Genomic DNA, 26,494 nt, shown 5'->3' on the forward strand with positions numbered 1-26,494 from the left:
TTAGACCGTATTTTTTTCTGGGTTGAGAAAGTTTCAGCAATCTATAGGTGGCTTTCTTCTTGTGATCACCATTTGATGCACAGCACTAACTTGATGAATCAGTAGCTTGCAGCGTTGCGAGATCTCAGCACAGAAGTTAGATCTTTAATGCTGACAGCTCCAATCCTCACTAACCTAAGTATGGTATTCTAGAATTTTCTTTTGTGGTTATGTATTAGATAAAGGGTTAGAATTGGAGTTGGGGTTTAGAGGGTTACTAAAATCAGTACCATGAAAAATGTACCTTTTGCCTGGAATTCCGCCTAAAAAATAGTAGTGAACTTCCTGTGCCTGGAGCCCCATAGATATATATCTGCAGTGTTTGTTCACTTAGGGCCAGTTCACACCACATGTAGTAAGTGTTCTCTTTCTGCATCTAAAATGCATGGACACTAGGTTATATAGATTACTATGGCATAGTTCACACAAGTGCGGTCAGTCCCAGTGTGTTCCAGAAAAAAAAAAGTAGAACAATGCTGCATTTTTTCTGCACTGAACTACATCAAAACCGCAACAGAACTCACCTAAAATGCACTGGGACGCACATGTCCTTATTTAATGTGAAGAAAAAATGCACTGGAGCACATTAAAAAAAAACGCACCTAAATGCATCAAAAACGCATATGCAGAAACACATCCAGAATGCATCTGGACTGCGTTTCTATGATATGAACTGGCAATTTCTCTTGAAATTTTGTGATGTCACTACTTGCTCCAACTGTGTGGAGTGGATGCTGTACCAGAAGTCCTAATCTGCAAGGATCTCCCTTCTTTTGCTTTATTCTTTGTTTTGTTGTGCTTCCTGCGCCTGTCCTATTTCTTCTTCTGAATTTCACCACCAGTCATCAGATCACTAGTCACAAGGAGTGCAGCTCTGAAATGAGGAAGCAAAGCCCCAATTCTCTACCAAGATAGCTACTTCCACACAGAGAGACAGGGTAGAACAAGTAATAGTAAGTTAAAAAGGGGCAAAAATCAACTACTGGGAGCCTACAGCCAATACTGGTGACTTTTCTCTGCTTCATTTTCTTTGGGCATATCTACTACAGTTCAGGTCCTCTTGGTAATGCTCCAGTAAACTATTAAAATTCTTACCACAGCACTTGCAGTTTACAACGTTCAATGTTGCTGGCTCCTGCATTCTCAGTGCTGTTCGTGACCTTCTGGTCTTCACAGAAAAGAGTTAAAATGTTACTAAACCCAGGACCCTGCACTCGCGATATCTGGTCTCCCACAGTACACACAACATGGAAATGCAATTATTTTAGCAAATATAAACTGCTAAATACCTTTTCTCATCATCAGTATATAACAGTCTTGTGACTTCTATCAGTGTCCAGCTGCGCACTGGTTAATCTTGTAGGAGGAGTTTTCATGCTCCGCTGACTGTCCTATGAGGCTGCATAACACCTGTCTGGACAGTGCTGTTTGGCCCTGTGCTAATCACATGCACCCTCCCAAAGAGAAAAAAATTCTCAAGCAATGCACACTAAACAGAGCATGTGCAGAGTGACTCTTAGATCATCATTGATTGATGGATTGGGGACAGTAGAAGGGGAGGATCAGAGAAGACAGGATCAAACAACCTTTTTACGGAATGCAGAAGATTAACCCCTTAGGTTCCACAGTGAGTATAACAAGCATGCTTTACTGCATATACATGCTGATTTTACTGATGTGGGTTTAGTAACACTTTATCAGTGGACAATGCACTCTTGAGCCAATATTTCAGCTTGGAGAGGGGAGGATCAACAGAGTGCCTTACCCTATTAGTATATGGGACTGTGTGTTTCTTTTGATGTACACAGTGTTGGGAGGGAGGCACAAATCCAGTCTCCATATGGAAAGGTGACCCCATAGAGTGCTGCAAGAGAAAGGAATCCCTCTGAAACCGGAAACCTGAGGCAGCTTTTATGGCACCAGTCTAAAGTAGAACATAGGCACACAGTGGCACCAGCCTAAAGTAGAACATAGACACAACTCCAGTGCTTGCATGCAAGGGCGGCCCCATGAAATAGGAAACCTGTGGTAGCAATCATGGCATAAACCTAAAGTGGAACATAGGCAAACAAGCTGCATAGTAAGTGAATAAACCAGCTGCTGAAAGTGCTAAAAAAAAAACACCTGAGGGTTTAATATTACTTGAAATGTTAGAGCTAGGGGGTTAAATGTTAAAGGAAGCCTGTACTCAAAGAAAAATGGGACTGTCATCCTAATAAACATGTTAGTTTCCTGGCATTTAAGCTATTGGATCAATATGACTGCTAGAAAACAAACATGTTTTGAAGGAGGTGTACGCAATAGTAGCCTATGTGCTTTCCTCACTTTAGGTAACCTATACGATCATCACTTGCCCATTCAGGGCAAAGTGATTGTGTATTTGTAAAGTGCATTTCACCCCTGATACTCACTTTGCCAGCGCTCACCCACTGCTCCTGCCCTTGTTGCAGCTAGCACTAAAATCCCTAGTGTATAAAGTGGGGAGATCACTCCCTCAGTCATGTGGTAGTGCTCAGGCCCAGTGCTTGGTTGCTTGACCCAAGCACCGTCACATGGGAGGAAGCACTGGGAATTGTTACCAGTTGTAATGAGCTTTTCTATGACAGAATGTTAACAAAAGCTGATTAGTGAGAGTGCAGGCTAGGATAGGTTTGCCCAGACCCAAAACGCACTGTACATATAGGAAGAGATAGCCCAGCTGCCACAAAACTCACCAGGCCTGAGAGCTTAGCAGGTAAAATCAGCCTCTGCTCGATTCATCCAAGCTGTGCCCTCAACATGTTTCATGGAGGCACTGCTGTGTCACAGAATTCACAGTGCCTACCTTTTGTACTAAAGAGGTGCCGAGGAGGAGGAGTTTCAGGAGGAGGGGTCAATACAGGAATCACTGTTTGCAGGTAGCAAGGTACCATGGGATATGTAGTCCTTCAAAACTGAAAGAACTTTTTGCTGTCAGCCTTACCGCACCCTGTGCGCTCCATGCATCATTACTGAACGGAATGCTCCCAATCTCTACTTTCGATTAGGAGCTTTATGCTAATGTCATTGCTGTGACAGTTAATCACGGCTGACATTTGATCAGAAACCCCGCCCTGCCTCCCAGCATCTGAAACCCTTTAAAGGGCTGTGAGACACTGGCTCCAATGGGTTAACAGCAGAGGACAAACCGCAAAGCATGCAGCGAATCCAGGAAGTTGGAGAAAGATGGCCAGCAGACAGGCAGCGCTCACAACATGAAAGGTGATTTTTTAAGTAACTTTAAATTAGATTGACAAATATAACTATTGTTTGTATTGTTATCAAAGTGCTGATGTTATAAAATGAAAGTTTATGCTGTAACTGTTATTGTGCAGTCTAGTTAACTTCACCTGGATCTAATGAAAATTACATTGTCTATAGGGACCACCCTATATAGCAAATATCCCGACCAGTTGACTACAGATGGGTTTTTGACTGTTTTGGATTTTCCAACCTGATTGCTTAGGTGACTTTATACCTGAGGCATAATCGCCAATTAATTTTGATGGTAGACTAGGTGTCCCTATGTACCGTATTTTTCGCTCCATAAGACGCACTTTTTCCACCGCTGCCGTGTCAGAATACCGGGCTGGCCGCTCAGCGCTGCAGCAGGACCTTACCTGTTCCTCTATCCAGCGGCGTGCTGTCTTCCCGACTTCTGTAATGTGGGAGCTCGGCTTGACAGCTGGGTGCCAAGTGCGCATGTGCAAGAAGCGGTGCTCTTTGTGAATGGTAAGGCGGCACCTGGGACACATGACAGGTCCCAGAAGCCGCCGGACCAATCACAAAGCGCAGCGCTTCTCACTCATGCGCACTGGGCACCCGGCTGTCAAGCCGAGCGCCCACACTACAGAAGCCGGGAAGACAGCGCGTGGCTGGATAGAGGAACAGGTAAGGTCAAAGAACAACTCCGCGGAAGTAAGAGCGGGTACCTGTCAAATTCAGGTACCCGCTCCCCCCCTCCCCAAAGGTCAGCAGTCATCTCCTGTACTATGTCCGCAGTCTCTGGTCATCTCCTGTACTATGTCCGCAGTCCATTAGTTCAGAATATTTTTTTTCCTGTTTTCAGCCTCTAAAACCTAGGTGCGTCTTATGGAGCAAAAAATACGGTAATTCATAAAATGGCATACTGAGTATTGACATATTTTGGTATTTCAATGCTGTTATGCATTTTTTTCTTTTTCAGAAATCCTGCCAAAAACCAGTGGACAAGTACATAGAATATGATCCAGTCATTATACTGATTAATGCCATGCTATGCAAAGCACAAGCATACAGACACATCCTGTTTAATGCAAAGATCAATGTAAGTCTCTTGGCATGTAACATACAAATTGCATTCAGTTAAGATATGGAACAACATTGTTTGACTACGTGTATTACAGTTCAGAACCTCATGTTACTTTACAAACAAGTGATATCACAAGGATTATAAATGAGCTTACAAGTGCAATTAGTACACAAACAGCTTGAACTAAACCTGGGCAGTGTGATTTCTATGGACATATTTATAAAGCATGTTAAATAATAATCACCTGCACTTTGGACACACCAATCAGTAGTGCACACTCAATATTGAACACTGATGGGCTGCTGCTCCTATACAGGTACGACCATATCAACATAACACAAAACAGGAGCGATGCCTCAATATTAGTTAACCACTTGCCTACCAGGCACTTATACGCCCTTCGTGCCCAGGCCAATTTTGAGCTTTCAGTGCTGTCGCACTTTGAGTGACAATTGTGTGGCCATGCAACACTGTACCTATATAAAATTTTTAGCATTTTTTTCACACAAATAGAGCTCTCTTTTGGTGGTATGTACTCACTGCTGGGTGTTTTATTTTTTGCGCTATAAAACAAAAAAAGAGCAAAAAAAAAAAAAAACATTTTGTTTCTATTATAAAATTTTGCAAACAGGTAATTTTTCTCCTTCACTGATGTGCGTTGATGAGCAGCAGTGAAGGGCACTGATGGGCAGCACTGATGGGCAACAATGATGGGCACTGATGAGCTGGTATGGATATGCAACGATGGGCACTGATAGGTGGCACTGATTAACGGCACTGACTGGTGGCACTGCTGGGCAGCACTGAAGGTGGCACTGATCATCAGGGCACTGATCATTAGTGCCCTGATGATCAGTTTCAATCCGTCCTCTGACAATTGCCGGTTATCAGCAGCTGATGATCTGCAACTGTATTTATCGGTGATCTGCTGTGTCATTGGACACAACTGATAACGTGGTAAAAGGCCACTGTGATTGGCCTTTTACCACATCACATGATCAGCTGTGTTCGTAGGACACAGTGATCACAGAGATGAAATCCATGCTTAAACAATAAAAACAATTAATTGTGAAATAAAAAGTCCTCAATGTGAAATCAATGCCTCTTTCCATTCCTTTCATTCATATACCTGTATCAGCTTCATACCTGAATCATTGGGGATGACAAGGATTAGATTACCAGGAGGACTACAAGCTCCAGCATGACTTCCTATACCCCACCAAAAGTGTGAATGACTCTTACTTCACTATAAGAGTTCATTATAGTTGGTAAGTTGGGGGGCACACAGAGCACTTATCACCTTTTGGATGTGAAAGGAATTTTGCACATGTTGATTTTCACATTGAGGATTTTTAATTTCACAATTAATTGATTGTGTCCTTATTGTTTAACACCTTCCTGCCCGGCTGTCAATCTGCTATAGGCCGGGTGGGACACTCGCCGTTGTTACTGGTTGTCATGACGTACTGTCAAAACAAGCCGCTCACGTGGCCGGGGGCTGCGCAACAACACGATCTGTCACCGGCTGTGTCCACGGGACACAGCCGATGACATATCACTACACCGGCCCGTTGCCAGTGTCATGTGACCAATCACAGTAGATCACATGTCAATTGTATGCAATAGATGGATTCCTGTCATGCCATCCATTGTATACAATTATGTTGTTAGCTGTGACTGGTCAAGGTAGTCACATGATACAGACAGGGCCAATCACAGCCCATCTGTTTCATGTGATCAGCTTCACCCAATCACAACAAAAGACTGAATGAATCAGTTTCATTCAGTAACAATGATTGCAAATATCAATTAAATACATTGGTATTAGCAATCATAATGTGTTAAAAAAAAAATCCTGATCACTTGCCCAGAGTAGTTCAATGTTACTATGGTAACATTGTATTGCTTTCGTCACAGTGTGCTGAAAAATAGTAAAAAAAAAAATAAAAAAATAAATTTATAAAAAATTATAGAAACATTTGAAAAAAATATAAAAATTCAATACTTATTTTCACCAAAGAAATGTAGCAGAATACATTTTGACCTAAATTTATGAAGAAATGTTATTATTTGCAAAATTTTATAACAGAAACAAAGAAAAGTGCATTTTTTTCAAAAGTTTCAGGTGATTTGTTTTATTTAGCCAAAAAAAAAAAACAAAAAACCGCAGTGGTGATTAAATACCACCAAAAGAAAGCTCTATTTGTGTGAAAAAAATGATAAAAATTTCATATGGGTACAGTGTTGCATGACTGCGCAATTGTCAGTCAAAGTGCGACAGTGCTGAAAGCTGAAAATTGGCCTGGCCAAGGGGGTATAAGTGCCCAGTATTGAAGTGGTTAAGCGTGGATTTAATCTTATTTAACTAATATTGAGGCAGCCCTTCTGTTATTTTGTGTGTTATATTTATAAAGCAGTTATTCTTATACTCGCCAAACATTTGTTGCAGGTGAACTTCCTCATACATGGGTTTTAAATGACAGTGATTGATTTACTACCAGTGAAAGTCACCTTCACTGCTTTAAAGATACACCTCTTAGTTTTACTGATTAGTCAAAAGATTTTCCTAAAGAATTGTTCACTTCCTATTTGAGCAAATGATTCTCTTTCATTTGGCTATATAAAAAGTGAATCAAAATAGTACAATACATTTAAACCACAGGAAAAAATATCAACTAAAGACTCAAGCATATAAGAGGCTAGCCTTAGGCTCTAATCACACCCAGGCATACAGCGAATCCTTGCAAAAGAATGTATTTTCATGCAAGTTTCTGGAACACAAAAAAACACACACACACACACACACACACACACACACACACACACACACACACACACACACACGTGTCAAACATGTCACATCTACCAGATGTGTCCATTTTATACTTACAAAGTTACTAACTGTAAATTGAAAAAAAGGACTTGTTTACAAAATCAATCACAAGTGTCAGGTCGCTCTACAAAATACCACCAGGACCATCACAAATTCTGTGTATGCTTTAAATGGATTGTTTCCTTTCACATTAAAGCTGAACTCCAGGCTAAACAGAGGTGTGTGTGTGACCCCCTGGGTGAGTTCACAACACAAAAAAAAAACAGGCACAGCAAAACAGCAGTGTAGGTGAAAAACAAAATGTGCGGTTTATTTACACTATTTACAAGAAAAACAGCAAACCAAAAAAAAACCATGAAATTAAATCCTTGGCCACTTACTATACAATAGCTTCCCTAGCTATCCACTAGGTACAGCCTTATGCTACACCCATTCCCTTTCAGTTGGAGGCTAGCCACACAGGCCTTCGTTTCACCGCACAGTTAAGTATGGTGCTTCCCAGTCTACTCAGGCACAGATCTGATTCCAGGTTGGAGCAACTCGCTAAGCAGGCTGGGAAGTTTTATAGAGGCCCTAATGAGCCCACTACCTTCAGCTGGGCTCATTACCTCACTACTGAAGGCTCAACAGTTCCCCCTAGTGGAACAAATCCACATAGAGCCTAAATCTTGGACAGATATACAGGTGAAACTCAAAAAATTAGAATATCGTGCAAAAGTTAATTTATTTCAGTAATGCAACTTAAAAGGTGAAACTAATATATGAGATAGACTCATTATATGCAAAGCAAGATAGTTCAAGCCGTGATTTGTCATAATTGTGATGATTATGGCTTACAGCTCATGAAAACCCCAAATCCACAATCTCAGAAAATTAGAATATTGTGAAAAGGTGCAATATGCTCAGCTCAAAGTGTCCCACTCTAATCAGCTAAGTAAGCCATAACACCTGCAAAGGGTTCCTCAGCCTTTAAATGGTCTCTCAGTCTGGTTCACTAGGAATCACAATCATGGGAAAGACTGCTGACCTGACAGTTGTGCAGAAAACCATCATTAACACCCTCCATAAGGAGGGAAAGCCTCAAAAAGGTAATTGCAAAAGAAGTTGGATGTTCATAAAGTGCTGTATCAAAGCACATTAATAGAAAGTTATGTGGAAGGGAAAAGTGTGGAAGAAAAAGATGCACAAGCAGCAGGGATGACCGCAGCCTGGAGAGGATTGTCAGGAAAAGGCCATTCAAAAGTGTTGGGGACTTTCACTAGGAATGGACTGAGGCTGGAGTCAGTGCATCAAGAGCCACCACACACAGACGGAACCTGGACATGGGCTCTAAATGTCATATTCCTCTTGTCAAGCCGCTCCTGAACAACAAACAACGTCAGAAGCGTCTTACCTGGGCTAAAGAAAAACAAACCTGGTCTGTTGCTCAGTGGTCCAAAGTCCTCTTTTCTGATGAGAGCAATTTTTGCATCTCATTTGGAAACCAAGGACCCAGAGTATGGAGGAGGAATGGAGAGGCACACACTGCAAGATGCTTGAAGTCCAGTGTGAAGTTTCCACAGTCTGTGTTGATTTGGGGAGTCATGTCATCTGCTGGAGTTGGTCCACTGTGCTTCATTAGGTCCAGGGTCAATGCAGCCGTCTACCAGGAGATTTTGGAGCACTTCATGCTTCCTTCTGCAGACGAGCTTTATGGGGATGCTGACTTAATTTTCCAGCAGGACTTGGCACCTGCCCACACTGCCAAAAGCACCAAAACCTGGTTCAATGACTGGGATTACTGTGCTTGATTGGCCAGCAAACTCACCTGACCTGAACCCCATAGAGAATCTATGGGGCATTGCCAAGAGAAAGAAGAGACATGAGACCGAACAATGCAGAAGAGCTGAAGGCCGCTATTGAAGCATCCTGGTCTTCCATAACACCTCAGCAGTGCCACAGGCTGATAGCTTCCATGCCACGCAGCATTGAGGCAGTAATTGCTGCAAAAGGGGCCCAAACCAAGTACTGAGTACATATGCATGCTTATACTTTTCAGAGGTCCGATATTATTCTATGTACAATCCTTGTTTTATTGATTGCATGTAATATTCTAATTTTCTGAGATTGTGGATTTGGGGTTTTCATGAGCTGTAAGCCATAATCATCACAATTATGACAAATCACGGCTTATATATACACACACACTGTAGTGCCAAAAGTATTGGGACACCCCTTCAAATCATTGGATTCAGGTGACCCAATCATCTCCATGGCCACAGGAGTATAAATGCAGACACCTAGGCATGCAGACTGCTTCTACAAACATTTCTGAAAGAATGGGTCGCTCTGAGGAGCTTAGTGAATTCAAGCGTGGTACCGTGATAGGTTGCCTCCTGTGCAATAAGTCCATCCATAAAATTTCCTTGCTACTAAATATTCCATGGTCAGCTGTTAGTGGTGTTATAACAAAGTGGAAGCAACTGGGAACAGTAACTCAGCCAAGAAGTGGTAGGCCACGTAAAATGACAGAGCGGGGTCAGCACATGCTGAAATGCACAGTGCGCAGAAGTTGCAGTGGTGTAAAGTACGCTGCCACTGGACTCTAGAACAGGTAGTGAGAAAGCAACACAACGCTGCCTGCTTTAACCCCATACTGCTATACTGCACAAATTAAATGGATCATTCTTGGCAGTTGCTACACCCACCAACCATGACAGGGCGTATAACTCCTGCTGCTGCGACATGTGTACACCCCTGGTCACTGCAGCTAAAGGGGGTGCAGTTGTGGGTGCGGTTGGAGCGGGAGTGGTAAAAAAAAAAAAAACACATCCTAACTATGGGGTTTTACCACCCCCAAACTACAAATGTAAATGACCCCTTACTGTTCTGAGCCCCCTATAAGGCTGCTTTCACACTGATGTGCTGCGGTTTACCTGCACCGAAGGTGCAGCACAATGCATTTGTGACTTTCGTGGATTAGCTGAGCTTTGCCATAGACTTCTATTATAGCTTGCAGGTGTGGTGCACTTTCTGAGAACGCACCAAAACTCCTGCATTCAGGAGTTTTGGTGCACTTTCAGAAAGTGCACCAAACCAGCAGGATGTAGTAGAAGTCTATGGCTAAGCATGCATGCCTGCAGGAAAGCTGCAGGTACACTGCAAGTACCCTACTGCACTACAACCACAGTGTAGGTAAACCGCAGTGCATCAGTGCTAAAGCAGCCCTATACTATTATGCCCAGTGTATTGCTTCACACTGACCTGAAGATCTCTTCTTTCCTGCTGCTGGCAACACTCTGGAGACTGCTAGCTGGAATAAGTGGTGGAGTGCAGTTGGTAGCACTCTGCATAAGACAGGAGCCAGCACTACAGAGGAGGCTTCGGCTTATGCGGCTCTTGCTCCCTTACTACAGCCCCAAATTTACAAGTAGTTCCTCTAAATTGTACTCTGTTTGATGCTCTGGGATGGCGGGTCTGGAAGCACAGACTGCAATCTACAGGTTGCTGACCCCCATCTTAAGGAGTTAGCATACCAAGATATTTTGGACAATTTCATGCTCCCAATTTTGTGGGAACAGTTTGGGGATGGCCCCTTCCTGTTCAACATGGCTGTGCACAAGTGTGCAAAGCAAGGTCCAAAAAGACATGGATGAGTGAGTTTGGGGTGGAAGAACTTGACTGGCCTGCACAGAGTTCTGACCTCAACCCGATGGAACACCTTTGAGATGGATTAGAGCAGAGACTGTGAGCCAGGCCTGACCTCACAAATGTGCTTCTTCATAGATTCACAATAAGGTCAGAAATCATAGTGCATCTAGCTCCAGCAATTACATGTGCTCAGAACAGAAAACAGACACACTGAAAAGAGGGTGGGACTAGCTATACATCTCCTAGCAATGGAAGGAGGAAGGGACAAAGGGCTTGTGTAATGTGAAAACCTTTCTGACCATGTTTCATGTTACACCAGTATTTTGATGTAGCATGAACCATGGTCAGCATGCCCAGAGGGTTGTGGGTTTTCTCTACCCGTGGCATCCTGTCAAATTCAAATTTACAGAGTCTTCATTCACAGGATGTTGCAAAAGACAATACTACAAGTTCCATCTGCCACCATGGTATAGAGACTGTAGTTCGCAATGGGGCACAATGGGTGCATTTATTACGATTTCTTTCTTTTCTTTTTTGCAAAAGGTGGAATTCTCCTTGAGGGCCAATCCACACCATATTCAGTCCAGTGCATTTTTTTCTGCATCAAAAATGCATGGAAAGTAGGTTATATGGTTTCCAATGGCATAGCTCACACCAGTGCAGTCTGTTCCAGGGCATTCCAGTGCCAGGATATAATGTAGAACATGCTGCATTTTTCCTGCACTTGACTGTACTGGAACGCTGTATAACACATCAAAAACACCACTGGAATGCATGAAAAACATATCGGACCCAAGTACAGTAAGATAGAAAAAAAGTATCTGCAATGCATCCGTAAACACATTAAAAATGTACATGCAGAAACACATCCGGAATGAATCTGGAGTGTGTTTTTGTGGTGTGAACTGGCCCTGAGGGCTGATTCACACCAGAATGCACTATGGGAAACCTGCATTCCATGCGCATTTTTCACACCGCATTCAAAATGCACTGCAGTTGCGATCTGCAGCAGGTCTCATTATTAACCATTTGCTGACCGCACTATAGCCAAAAGACGGCTACAGCGTGGTCGGCTAGTTCTGGGAGGGTGTCCATGGGTGACACAGCTGGTCACAGATCGTGCAGTAAAGGGCCAGTCAGAGTGGCCCTTTACCATGTGATCAGCTGTGTCCAATCACAGCCATCCACAGTGTAAATAGCGCGTGAGGAGAGGAGAGCCGGTAAGCGGCGATCTTAATAGGGAACATCTACACTGATAATCAGTGCTGTGATTATCAGTGTAGCCCAATCAGTGCAGGTTATCAGTTCTCATCAGTGATGCCCATCAGTACCTCCTCATCAGTGCCCATCAGTACTGCCTCATCACTGCCCATCAGTGCAGCCTCATCAGCACATATCATTGAAGCAAAAAAAAAAAATCACTTATTTACAAAACTTTATAACAGAAACTAAGAAAAACTTCTTTGGTTTTTGTTAATTTGTTTAGCAAAAAATAAAAATCCCAGAGGTGATTAAATACCACCAAATGAAATCTCTATCTGTCGCAAAAAAAAAATGATTGAAATTTAGTTTTGGTACAGTGTTGCATGACCGCACAGTTGGCATTCAAAGTGCAACAATTGGCCTGAGCAGGAAGAGGGTGAAAGTGCCCGGTAGGCAAATGGTTAAGGTAATGACACCTCAAAAGCAAGACGCAAATGCAGTGCATTTGCCCACACCGGATCATATGGTACAGGTATACAGCGATGCAGTTACAGTGAGTTTCCAAAAGTAGTGCATGCACAATTTTTGGTGCGGTGCGATTAAGCCCATTGAAAATCAATGTGTTGAAATTGCTCTGCACAGAAATGCATGTTAATTGCACAGGAATGCGCTGTATGTTCCTGTGTGTTTCCTGGTGTGAACTGGCAGTTAAGGCTGGAATCGCTCTGTTCCATATGCAGGCAGCATGTGTAGTAACATGTGTAGGTGTGAATGAGCCCATACAATTACCATTTTCTTTTCACACTAAAGCACAGAACATTTATGTGAGCCTGCTACATAGAAAAGGATAGGATTTCTGCTTTTGCTGCATGATAACAGACAAGTGTGAATAGGCCCTTAACTACTTGCCGACCGCAGATAACCGAATGACGGTTACACTGCGGCCAGCCAGTTCTGGAAGGGCATCATAGGCTGTCCTCCCAGAACGCGCTCTCCTGCGCGCCCCCGGGGGCGCACACCCGGCGATCTCCGTGATCGCTGTGTCCTAAGGGCACAGCTGATCACGTGATGTGGTAAAAGGCCAATCACAGCGGCCTTTTAGATTCTAATAAAATTGTGAGCGCTAAAAGCAAAGAAGCAGCCACAGCATCAAAAAAGGATACCAAATAACCTTGCAAAACTCAGAGTATAAAAGATGCGGCGCTAAATACAAGATATTAATAATTATAAACCATATCACAAAGTGTCTTATGACCAAGGTGCCAATATAGTCAATTCAAATATATGGTGAGCATAAATCAAGTGACTTGTGTGATCATATATATTCCGTCACTAACAGAGTGACAAGCAGTGCAAAATAGCAGTCTTAGTGAAAATGTGGGAGATGAAAATCCCTCTCCTTCAGAGTGCTTCTTCCAAGCCGTGACAGTGAAAAAAGTGAAGGCTGTGCACTCACCAGATGCACAGTGTAACTGCGCCTTTAGAGACAAATTTCTCAACTGGATCCACTGATGACTCCTAAAGACTTGGATCTGGTCTGGCCAGGTATTCCTCACCCCGCTTAGTACTGCTGGTGATCCTCAGTCTCTCCTTTAACTGGCTCTATGGGTAATGGATGGCTCAATCATAGTGGCTTGGGTTTGTGCAATATGTACACAGATGGGAATGGGCTGGTAATGCTTTCTGAAGCAATATGTTCACCTTTGTTTCAATATCTTTTCACATTTATTTCTGATGTAAGCCCAAGTTAATAATATATATCTCCAATAAGGACTTTTAGCATTCTAACTTCCAAGTTCCACCTAAGATCTGTTAGCAGTCAGAACTTCACTTGAACAGCGGCCTTTTACCACGTGATCAGCCGTGTCCAATGACACGCTGATCACCGGGAAATGCAATTGCCGGTTCTCGGCTGCACTTTCCTCACGCTGTCAGAGTATGAGGAAAGTACTGCAGAGAACCGGCAGCTGTCAGAGCAGGGATCGGCACCTGGGCATCGATCATCAGTGCCCTGATGATCGATGCCCAGCAGTGCCACCCACCAGTTCCGCCCACCAGTGCCCAGCAGTGCACCCTCCTGTGCCCATCAGTGCACCCTCCTGTGCCCAGAAGTGCCACCTACCTGTGCCTAGCAGTGCCACCCACCTGTGCCCACCCACCTGTGCCCACCAGTGCCCATCAGTGCAGCCCAGCAGTGCTGCCAGTCAGTGCCCAGCAGTTGCGCCAGTCAATGCCCAGCAGTGCCGCCAGTCAGTGCCCAGCAGTGATGCCAGTCAGTGCCACCTATCAGTGCTGTCTACGAGTGCCGCCTATCCGTGACACCTCATTAGTGCCGCCTATCCATGCCACCTCATTAGTGCAGCCTATCAGTGCCGCCTATCAGTGCCCATCAGTGCTGCCTCATCAACGCACATCAGTGAAGGAGAAAAATTACCTGTTTCAAAAAATTTGAAAAAAAAAAGGTTCTTTGTTTCTATTATAAAATTTTTCAAATTTTTGTTTATAGCGCAAAAAGTAAAGTGCACAGCAGCGATTAAATACCACCAAAAGAAAGCTCTATTTGTGAGAAAAAAAAATAATAAAAATTTCATATGGGTACAATCTTGCATGACCGCGCAATTGTCAAAGTGCGACAGCGCTGAAAGCTGAAAATTGGCCTGGTAAAGAAGGGGGTATAAGTGCCCAGTAGGCAAGTGGTTAAACATTGCTATATCACTCTTAGTCATGGCAAGCAGACTTTTTTCCAGCTTCATTTCCTTCCAAATAAACAAATGTATACATATTTTTATTTATTTAGCACATTTCCTTAGGTTGCTGAGATTGATTCAATGAAGTTTGACAGAAAAAAAAAACATTTTGATAGACATAAAAATGAATTCTTCCAATTCTAAATGTCATAGAGATAGCGTCAGAAGAAAATATTTGCTGTGGCTTTTCTTGATTTGCATGCACTGTAGACTGATATTTTGAATTGTTGCCTCTTACACATATTATTTTTCCTTTGAGAAGCAAACATTTACAAATGAAAATACTATCATTTCAGTTTTTGTTTTATACTCTGGACTCCAATACCTGTTGTATATACTGTATTTATTAGATTAGCACAAGGGTCTCCAAACTTTCTAAGCAAAGGCCCAGTTTACGGTTTTTCAGTCTTTAGGGGGGCTGGAGTGGCCAGTGGGAAAAAATTCCCTAGTATCAATGGGAGTAAACAATGTCTTGGGCTTGGAGAAGGAATAGTGCTCCATGACTGATATTAGTGGGAGGAATAGTGCCCCATGATTGGTATCAGTGGGAGGAATAGTGCCCCATGATTGGTATCAGTGGAAGGAATAGTGCCCCATGATTGGTATCAGTGGAAGGAATAGTGCCCCATGATTGGTATCAGTGGAATAGTGCCCCATGATTGGTAACACTGGAAGGAATAGTGCCCCATGATTGATATCACTGGGGAGGAATAGTGCCTCATGATTGGTATTACTGGGAGGAATAGTACATCAGGATTGGTATCGCTGGGAGGAATAGTGCCTCATGATTGGTATCGCTGGGATGAATAGTGCCCCATGATTGGTATCGCTGGGATGAATAGTGCCCCATGATTGGTATCGCTGGGATGAATAGTGCCCCATGATTGGTATCGCTGGGATGAATAGTGCCCCATGATTGGTATCAGTGGAAGGAATAGTGCCCCATGATTGGTAACACTGGGAGGAATAGTGCCCCATGATTGATATCACTGGGGAGGAATAGTGCCCCATGCTTGATATCGCTGGGGAGGAATAGTGCCTCATGATTGATATCGCTGGGGAGGAATAGTGCCTCATGATTGGTATCGCTGGGGAGGAATAGTGCCTCATGATTGGTATCGCTGGGAGGAATAGTGCCTCATGATTGGTATCGCTGGGAGGAATAGTGCCTCATGATTGGTATCGCTGGGATGAATAGTGCCTCATGATTGGTATCGCTGGGAGGAATAGTGCCCCATGATTGGTATCACAGGGAGGAATAGTGCCCCATGATTGGTATCACAGGGAGGAATAGTGCCCCATGATTGGTATCACAGGGAGGAATAGTGCCCCATGATTGGTATCACAGGGAGGAATAGTGCCCCATGATTGGTATCACAGGGAGGAATAGTGCCCCATGGTAATTGATAAAGAATGAGAGTGCAGCGCTAACCCAAATAGCGATTAAACATATGATAGACCACATATGATAGTGGATCAGTAAAATGTCAGTGTAAGTTCATCAGATGTGCTGAAAATGCATACAGTCTCCAGTACGTAAAAAACCAAAAGTAGTGACTTTCAGAAATGATAATAGCCAAATAATGCACTAACCAGATAGCGCATATTAAAGCGCATGGAGCATTTAAGACCTGCCCCTGGTGCTCAGCCACTGTATCACTGGAGCCAGGAGATGTCATCTATAGGGTGACCACTAGATGTCATCTATCCGGATGGAAGCTGAGTCCAGCCACTGTATTAGAGGATCAGGCGGATGTCATCTATAGGGCGACCACTAGATGTCATCCGTTCCAGGAGGAGCTGTGTCATGGATCCAGGGATGTCACTTGCAGATGTGTCCTTTGCTCAGCACAGCCCCAGGACCTACAGAATTACAGGCTCCCCAGAAATAAAGAGCCCGTGGAAAAAGGTCTCAAATAGTGTGATATCGTTTATTAAAGTAGGTAAATAATCAGAAAAGAACTTACTAACAACGGTTCAGCTGCTCATAAACGGCCAGACCAGAGGTACATGTACACAGGATATAAATAGCTTGGCACTTCCCTAACGCGTATCGTGTGAGTACACATCATCAGAGGGCCCTCTTTTCTGATTATTTACCTACTTTAATAAACGATATCACACTATTTGAGACCTTTTTCCACGGGCTCTTTATTTCTGGGGAGCCTGTAATTCTGTAGGTCCTGGGGCTGTGCTGAGCAAAGGACACATCTGCAAGTGACATCCCTGGATCCATGACACAGCTCCTCCTGGAACGGATGACATCTAGTGGTCGCCCTATAGATGACATCCGCCTGATCCTCTAATACAGTGGCTGGACTCAGCTTCCATCCGGATAGATGACATCTAGTGGTCACCCTATAGATGACATCTCCTGGCTCCAGTGATACAGTGGCTGAGCACCAGGGGCAGGTCTTAAATGCTCCATGCGCTTTAATATGCGCTATCTGGTTAGTGCATTATTTGGCTATTATCATTTCTGAAAGTCACTACTTTTGGTTTTTTACGTACTGGAGACTGTATGCATTTTCAGCACATCTGATGAACTTACACTGACATTTTACTGATCCACTATCATATGTGGTCTATCATATGTTTAATCGCTATTTGGGTTAGCGCTGCACTCTCATTCTTTATCAATTACTTTGGAGGTTCCCGAGGTGCCTTTTTGTGCAAGCAGCTACCGTACTTACACCTATACACTGCGCTCGATTTTATATATAGATTTTATATATAAGTTTATTTTAATAGTGCCCCATGATTGGTATCACAGGGAGGAATAGTGCCCCATGATTGGTATCACAGGGAGGAATAGTGCCCCATGATTGGTATCACTGAAAGGACTAGTGCCTCATGATTGGTATCACTGGGAGGAATAGTGCCCCATGATTGGTATCACTTGGAGGAATAGTGCCTCATGATTGGTATCACTGGGAGGAATAGTGCCCCATGATTGGTATCACCAGGAGGAATAGTGCCCCATGATTGGTATCACTGGGAGGAATAGTGCCTCATGATTGGTATCAGTGGGAGAAATAGTGCCCCATGATTGGTATCAGTGGGAGGAATTGTGCCCCATCATTCGTATCACTGGGGGCAATAGGGCCTAATTGTTTATAGTGGAATGAAAAATGCCCCCTTTGTTGGTGTCAGTGATAGATGTGGTTCCCCACTGTTGATTACATTGGAAGGAATGGAGCCTCCTTGTTGGTGTTGATGGGAGGAATAGTGCCCCAAGGGCTGGAAAAAGGCAAGCAAAAGGCCACATTCGGCCCACGGGCTGTAGTTTGGAGACCCCTGGATTAGCACATATGAAAAAACAAAAATTAAATATTTTTTATAACTATTGCTACAACAGTAGACTATTTTTTTTCTGTAAAAATAATAATGTGTCCTATCATGTGCTAGAAGTAAAGTAGTGTTATTGTTTTACCAGATTCATGGCAAACTCTGTATGTTTTGTCTACTCTGTGAAGCTTACACTAGATGGCGACAGCTGCCTGGATCCAGCAATCACACAGATCCTGAAGATTTCATTAGATATGCAAAAGAATGGGATTTCTACAGAATGTTTGGAATAGCTGCTTTGGGTATAACTAAACATTACAATACCTAGACCATCATGTTATGAGATCTTGTATACTGCATGTACTGAATATACAAACATCTGTGAGAATAAAGCTGTTTTTTTATAATAATTTTTTTGAAAGCTTGATAAACAATCTAGGGAAAAAATAGATAATCTCTACAATGAAAAGCATAGAAGCCAAAATCCAAACTCTTATTGTACATTCTTTTTTTACTTTTTTTTTTTTTTTTTTTGAGCAGTGAGATTGACTTGTAAAATATAACTCATACAGAATACAATATTTTATGTATCCGTTAAAGGTAAATTGTGTTTTGTTCAATGTATTCGTACATAAGGTAAAATGTGTATTTCTATTTATTTTCTACACAGAACAGGCAGCCTACCTCACGGGAATCTTCATTGTTCTGTTTTCGGCTATGCTGAAGCCTTTGAAGTCAGGTTCTGAATTTGCTCTTCTTTTTAAAGCTCTGTTGTTATCCAGCTATGGGAAGCTCCTGCTGATTCCAGCGGTCATTTGGGAACATGACTACACTCCTTTGTGTCTAAGGCTTATCACTCTGTTTGTGCTGACTTCAAACACCCAGGCAATCCGAGGTAATACATATCATTTTTGTTTTTAAACTCTTAGTACTGAACTTCAGGTTATGAAAACATTTTAACTGAAGAGAAAAATCTTAAAGCTCTTCTAAGCGGAACTAAACCTACCAATTTAACCATCTTCCACAAAAGTTACATTCAAGGCATGCTGTGAATGATAACCATGTTTCTACTATTGTATTTTGATTAACCCCTTAGTGAATGACGGTGAAACAAATGTTAATACCTGTTTTACAACTTGTGGTTGTATTACTGTACATATCATTGCAACTACGTTTGTGTAACCAGGTAGATTATACTTTGTTTATTTCAGGACAAACTGGGCTTTCTTTTGGTAGTAAATGGTAAAGGAAAACTCCAAAGTAGTAAAATAAATGTTTTTTTAAATTCAGCTGTACATTTCTTGCTATTACTATAACTTACCACCAAACAACAACCCAAACTACATTTTCCTGCTACTGACAATCGCAGAGATACCACATATGTGTATGTTAGTTATTGTTTGTACTTGTAGTAAGGGCCAGAAACAATAGTGCACATTTTGCTATTTTTAATGTACCTAAAACACACTGTTACTGAAGCTAACTGTCTTTTTAAAAAAATCCTAGCTAAAATATACTGACCTGACCTTTGATCCTGTCCTTGGCCTTTGACTCTTACCTTGACCCTAACATTAATCCTGGCATTGACCTAGATCTAGCTCAGGGTTTCTCAACTAGGGATCCTCCAGAAGTTGCTAACGGTTCCTTGAGCAAGGAGCAATTTCTGCCTCTCAGATAACTTCCCACTGACACTATTGATCTTTTTAGCTGTCCGTAGGGGGGTTATTTTTTCCAAGGACAACAAGGCCCTGATTCACTAAGATGTGAGTCTATCAGCAGAGTCTGACCATTCAGGCAGACTCCGGTCAATCAATCAGTCGTCTGACCAGCGTCTAGCAAGCTCATTAACGAGCGTCTACTGACTACTTTGCCATTAGTGAATGAGGTATCCCGTCTGGCACATCTTTAGGTGCAATACCGGATATATTCGCTAGATGGCGCATAAGCGCGGGCTTTATTAACATTGGCGTTTTCCTGATAGAAAATTCTAATACAGCTGTACTATTACATTCTGAAAATTCTCTTTTGCTATGTTTTTTTTTTTGCTGTTTCTCCAAAATGATCAGGAAAGTATTGCATTTACTAATGAATGTCATACATTCTATATTCAAATGTTAAACATTTTCACACTTATATCTCAAATAATTTATATACTTCTAATTTCCCAATATAGTTATATATCTTCATTCTCTTTAATCACATAACTATTCTATGTTAAAGACAAGTGCAGCGCTATAAATGCATGTGATCAATAATGAACGCATGTAAAAACCAAAAAGTGCAAAGAATTGCAATAATGATGTAAACTGGTAAATCGTGCTAAAATAAGTTCATAGAATCATTCCTGAATAATGGAATGTCCTTCGTGTGAGAGTACCAACTCAGAGAGTGCCTATGAATGGCACGTGTGGTCTCTCCGTGACGGACAGTAGTGCATGAACTCGTGAAAGGTAAACCACCCTTGGGACTGGTCTACACTCACCAGAAAAAAAGTATTAATGTGCATGGGTTATACACATCGCACATCTGGGGGTGCAGCGGTATGCTGGCAGCTATGGGTTAGTCATCCAGCTCCATCCATCCATCCATCAGGGTGGGTGCCCAAATGGTCCTGGGGAGGAATTAGCTCAGCCACAGGAGCCAGAAAGGTGCTCAATAGTGTAGTACACTGTCACAGGGGTGGATGACCTTTCACGAGTTCATGCACTACTGTTCGTGGTTATATTTATCTTGTGTAATACCATTTTACTAGTCTATATCATTTGACCAGCGCTCGCTTTATCATTTTTAAACAATGTAACTATTCTACATTATAGCTCAAACTGTGTTTCCCACAGTGGTTTAGTGGTTAGAGCTCAGAACTTACAGCACTTGGGTCATGGGTTCTAATCCCAGTCTTGGCAACATCCCAAAAAAATGGAGATCAATTTTCTGGGTTGTGGCAGGAATATTGATCAATCAATTATGATTTTGCCTAGTGACTAGAAAGTGGATGAATGTTACTTGCGTACTGTTCTTCTGCCAATTAGGTCATGTGCAAGTTTCATGCCGTGTATATTTCATTGTAACTTTTTTCTCTTTTAAATCTGTCTCCTTATACAACTTGACCCCCTCCCCCACCCCATCATCACCTGTCCCATATGCAAATCTATGGATCACCGCCCCACTCTTTAACTATCTATTTACTGATCAAGTGAATGTGTCTCATTTTCTATCAGCTACAGCTCAGATCTCACATTATTATACAATTGCTGATTGTATCTCACCACTAGTCTGATTGAATTCACAATTCCTGGTCAGTCCTGTTCCCTGACCTCTAATAACCTTTAGGGCCAGTTCACACTACATGTGTTTCAGTTGCTTTTTCAGCATCACAAACGCACAGAAAGAAGGTTATATGGTTGTCAATGTCATAGTTCACATCAGCGCTGCATTGTTTCTGCACAGAACTGTACTGGAACACATTGAAACGTCCTTGAATGTACTAAAACGCACATGTCCCTAACTACATTGAATACAAAGAAAATAGAAAAAAATAAGTGGAAGGGATACAAAAATGCAATGTAAACATGTCCAAAACGCATCCAAAATGTACTGGAACACACTAAACATGCATGCCAAAAGGGCATGAAAAAACCCCATCAGGAAAACATCTAGACTGTTTCTATAGTGTGAACCAGCCCTTAGGACTTGTTCACACCATTGGTGGTGCAGAAACGCATGCAAGAACACACATTTTCCAGCACAGCAAAGAAATGCAATGCCCTATGTAGATGTGCGCAGGTACCATGATGAAAACGTTGTTGCACCTACACACGTCTATTAAAAACAGCCCCATTCACAGCCACAAATACGCATGGCACCACACTATTGTGCGGTTAGGTGCGACACACTTGGAAAATAACATAAAAATAAGCCAACATGGCTAAAACATATCTTGAAAATATGGGGACTCTGATATCCGGCGACAGTCCGTTCACGAACGAGAAGCAATTCTGCACCCTAAAACCAACATAGAGGAAAGGGATGGTCAAATTGCTGTGCTGCTTCCAAACCACCTCTGGCATGCCAGGGTCATTATGCAGGTCCTCGATGCCAGTTCTTGCCTGCGGCCACAAAATATCCACTGGCCACAAGTGAAGGTGAGTGGAGGACGTGAAGGTGGATTTCTACCAGCTTCAACCGCAAGCAGTACCACTCCTGAAAAATGAGAGCAAATAATCATTGACACGTCATCATGACAGTCAATTCTCAGTGCAGGCTATCTAGAGTGTCTTTCCTTTTTAACCATTTCAAGAGTTCAAGGAAACATTCTTGGAGCATCTACTGTGTTTGGAAAAGCCAAAGGCCCCCCCCTCCCCCAGGCACACTAATGCTTATGCAGGCCATAGACGGGGAGAAAAACAGCCGATTTTTCTTTTAAAAAATGAAAAATCGGTTGTTCAAGCGGCCGACGTTACCAGCAATGGTAAAAAAAAAAATCGGCCGATTTTCATCCCGTCTACAGCCGGCAAAAAGTGTCCCTGCAGAGAGCTCCGCTATTTCTTTGACAGTTCTTTGACATTTATAGCGGTTGCAACAATGTATTTGTATCCATTTCGGATACAGATGTTTTTATTCGGAAACAAATAGATACAATGTTGCAACCGCTGTAAATGTCAAGGAACTGTCAAAGAAATAGCGGAGCTCTCTGCAGGGACACTTTTTGCCATACTGGAATTCCTCTCATTTTTCATCCTTCTTCTTCCTCTTCTTCTTCATCATCATCCTCTTCTTCCTCTTCATCATCTTCTTCTTCTTCATCATCATCATCATCCTCTTCTTCATCATCTTCATCATCATCATCCTCTTCTTCTTTTTCTTCTTTTTGTCTTCCTCTTGCAGGTCACTGCTCATGTGCAGATTTTTTATCAGTAAAAAAATCGGCCGATTTGCCCATCATTGCCGCGAAAATCGGCCGATCGGCAAATTCGGCCGTTTTTTTCCAACTTTACCAAAAAAAAAAATCTGCCAAAATACCGAAAAACGGCCGAACAAATAGCCCACTAACGATCCGAAAATCGGCCGATTTTATTTTCGGCCGAAAAATCGGCCGATTTTCGACCCATCTATGGCCTGCATGAGATATGGTGTGGCCCTAGGGTCAATGTGTGTTTAGAATACTTCCAAAATGCACATACAAAAACACTACATCCAAATGCATGTTGCATTTCTATAGCATGTTAAACAGAAGAATAACGCACTTCCATAATGTTAACATGCGCAAGTAAAAATAGACAAAATCCACATCCTTTTATTCTGGCTTCACATACATGCATTGTGGTCTAACACCGCACTCCTGGGCAAATCACATGCAATTTGTGTGCGTTGCAATTAGAGACAAACAGTTTGCACACCTCAAATTGCACCGCATTCGGGCCAAAAATGTGCAGGACCCTTTTTCAGGGTATGCACATGGGTGTGAATAGGCATGCCATCCAATTTGGCAAATCGCAATACGCTTTGTGTACCAATATTGGTGTGTTGGTAACTTCACCTAGAAAGCCGCAGCAGGTGGCATGAAGGGGTTGCGGTTGTGATGCGGTGCAGCGCTTGCACAGAAAACACTGCAAATTTCACATCGCATCTGTGTGACACCAGAATGTGCCAATATGTGGCTTGACAAAGCACAGTGGTCAGTGCAGATTATTTTCAATCCATGTTTTTTTACACTTTTCATTCACTGGTTTAACTCAGGTGATCATTAATCACAATTATCTCCGGAGATCACATGCAGCCCCTCAACCATCTACACATATCTCTGGAAATCTATACAGATCTCCTTGAAAAAAAGTCTCCTCTCCTCTTCGGAAAACAATTGTCCTCCACCTCATAAACAGGGGGACAGAGAAGACTTCTCCTTGATAACTAAAATCAGATGAATTATCTGTGCTTAATAAACATACACCAATACTGCAAATGCATTGTACTGTCCAAGGCATTGCACACGAACGCATTGCACACTAGAAATGTCAAATGCGTTAGTGTGTACAGTGCATGAGTGTAAAATGCTTTAGTGCACACTGCAGTGTACAACGCATTGCACACTGTAATACTCTGTACAAAGTAATACCGTGTACACCCATACATTGTAGACTGTAATGCACTGTACTCTGTCATGCAGGATAGAGCTACGCATTGCACACTGTGATACCGTGTACACCCACACATTGTAGACTGTAATGCACTGTACACTGTCATGCAGGCTGGAGCTACGCATTGCACACTGTGATACGCTGTCCACTGTCATGCAGAATCCAGCAACGCATTGCACACTGTTATACCATGTACACCAACACATTGTAGAATGTAATGCATTATACGCAGTATACATGTCCAGATATTCAAAGATTAGCCATGAAGGCCTAGCTGGTTACCTATTTGGCGACCGCAGATAGCCGAATAACGCTACACTGCATCCAGGCAGCTCTGGGAGGGCGTCATATGACATCCTGGCAGAACGCGCTCTCCATGATTGCTGTGTCCTAAGGACACAGCTGATCACGTGATGTGGTAAAGACCAATCACAGCGGCTTTTTACCATGTGATCAGCCATGTCCAATGACACGCTGATCACCGGGAAATGCATTTGCAGGGTCTTGGCTGCACTTTCATCACGCTGTCAGAATGTGTGGAAAGTACTGCCGAGAACCAGCAGTTATCAAAGCAGGGGTCGGCCCCGATGATCAGTGCCCACCAGTGCCACCCAACAGTTCCGCCCACCTGTGGCCAGCAGTGCCGCCTCATCAACGCACATCAGTGTTGCTAAATTACCAGTTTACCAAATGTTATAATATAAACAGACTTTTATTCATTATGAGCTATTTTGTGGTTTAACGAGCAAAAAGTGAAACTCACAGCAGCAAGTCAATACCACCCAAAGAAAGCTCTATTTGTCTGAAAAAACTGATACAAATTTAAGATGGGTACAATGTGGCATGACCGCACAATTGTCATTCAAAGGGTAACAGTGCAGAAAGATGAAAATTGGCCAGGACAGGAAGGGGGTAGGAGTACCCAGTAGGCAAGTGGTTAATATAATTGACCCATCAATACCCAGGAGCTAATGTACAGATGAGTAGCATGTGCACCAAGTGAGATTCTGCTAGGCCCCACCCACAAAATTACAATTACTTGTCCCTCACATGTTATAAACATATTTGCAATGGCCACAGTTACTTTACATATAAGGATCATCTCCTCAGTTGAGAACTGTGCTCTCGCCATGTCCAAATGCCAATAAAGTTATCAAAATTTTCAACCAACACAAAACCTCCAACCACTTCTCATCCACTTACACTCCCAACAACCACTTCCGGGTGCGCGCGCACCAGATGACGGACTTCCAGGAGGATAGCTGCTCGTGCGCCATGGGGGACACCTGTTTGGCGTTTATTTGTGCACGATCGCGCATATCTATGCACGATCGCTCATTTCTATGCACGGCTATGATAGCTTTCGCGAATGTGTGTTTTAGTGATTTTTTTCTTTTTAAACCTTGGCTAATATATATTTGTTGCCAAAGGCCAAAAATCAACATACAGTGGGGACTATTTTATTACTGTAAATCAAATTGTAGAAAACCTGTAGCTGGCTGCACAGTGAATGTGACATATTCATTAGTACATAACAATATTGTGGTGCAAGCAGGTTTTTTATTTTTTTGTTTGGTTTTGAAAAAGCCAGTTTGCACCCACTTGCATATTCACGCTCTTACAAGCTACATTTGAGCAGATTATATAAGTATACAAAGGAACTATTAAGGTTGTTCATATATTGAACATAAAATAAACACAAAAACATCGGTGAAACATTTATTGATCAAATATATCTTCATTTATTTGGTCAGCAGGAACAAGTAGGTACAGTCAATATCTTGGTGAGTCACAAAAATAGGATTGATGTGGCAAAAATAAAACACTCCTGCTCATAAGAGCTTACAATCTAAAGATACTTCTAATGAACTGTGTGTGCTCAGGTTATAGCAGGAAACAAAGGGGAAGATGAATCAAGTAACATTTTCGTGCACATAAGGTTTACTTACACAATCATTTAGTATAAAGATCCATTCACAAAAAAAGTCTACACATCAAAATATAAAGAAAACAAGACATATGTGAAAAACCCCTCCCACCTCTACAAACACCCTACACATACATTTGTCAGCAGGTTTGTAAGAAAAAAGCATTTGAGTCTAAATAAGCAAGCAAAATTAAAACAAGAGCAGATTTTAAACAAAACGATTGACATGTGTGAGGCTTTCAATGCAAAGAGAAAAAACACAATCATTGTGCAATAACACACAAACACACTTTACAAGGCCAAAAATATGCAAACATTTCCAGCCCACTTCCAAACACAGCCTGAGTGGTGTCTGGGGCAATTCAGCACAAAATCTCTTCCTCC

General features: G+C 42.4%; 1 protein-coding gene across 1 annotated transcript in view; it reads left to right on the forward strand.

Moving 5' to 3' along the window:
• Positions 1-26,494, forward strand: part of ARV1 (ARV1 fatty acid homeostasis modulator) — a 49,056-nt gene that overhangs the window by 8,615 nt on the left and 13,947 nt on the right. The window contains exons 3-5 of the mRNA XM_089654612.1: positions 4,244-4,363; positions 18,198-18,351; positions 18,720-18,944. Of these exons, the coding sequence (XP_089510738.1) occupies positions 4,244-4,363; positions 18,198-18,351; positions 18,720-18,944 (499 nt within the window). The remainder of the gene's footprint in view (positions 1-4,243; positions 4,364-18,197; positions 18,352-18,719; positions 18,945-26,494) is intronic.

Source organism: Staurois parvus, unplaced genomic scaffold, assembly GCF_062004578.1.
Source record: "Staurois parvus isolate SC_StPar_1 unplaced genomic scaffold, SC_StPar_1.0 ptg000780l, whole genome shotgun sequence".
Classification (NCBI taxonomy): Eukaryota; Metazoa; Chordata; class Amphibia; order Anura; family Ranidae; genus Staurois; species Staurois parvus.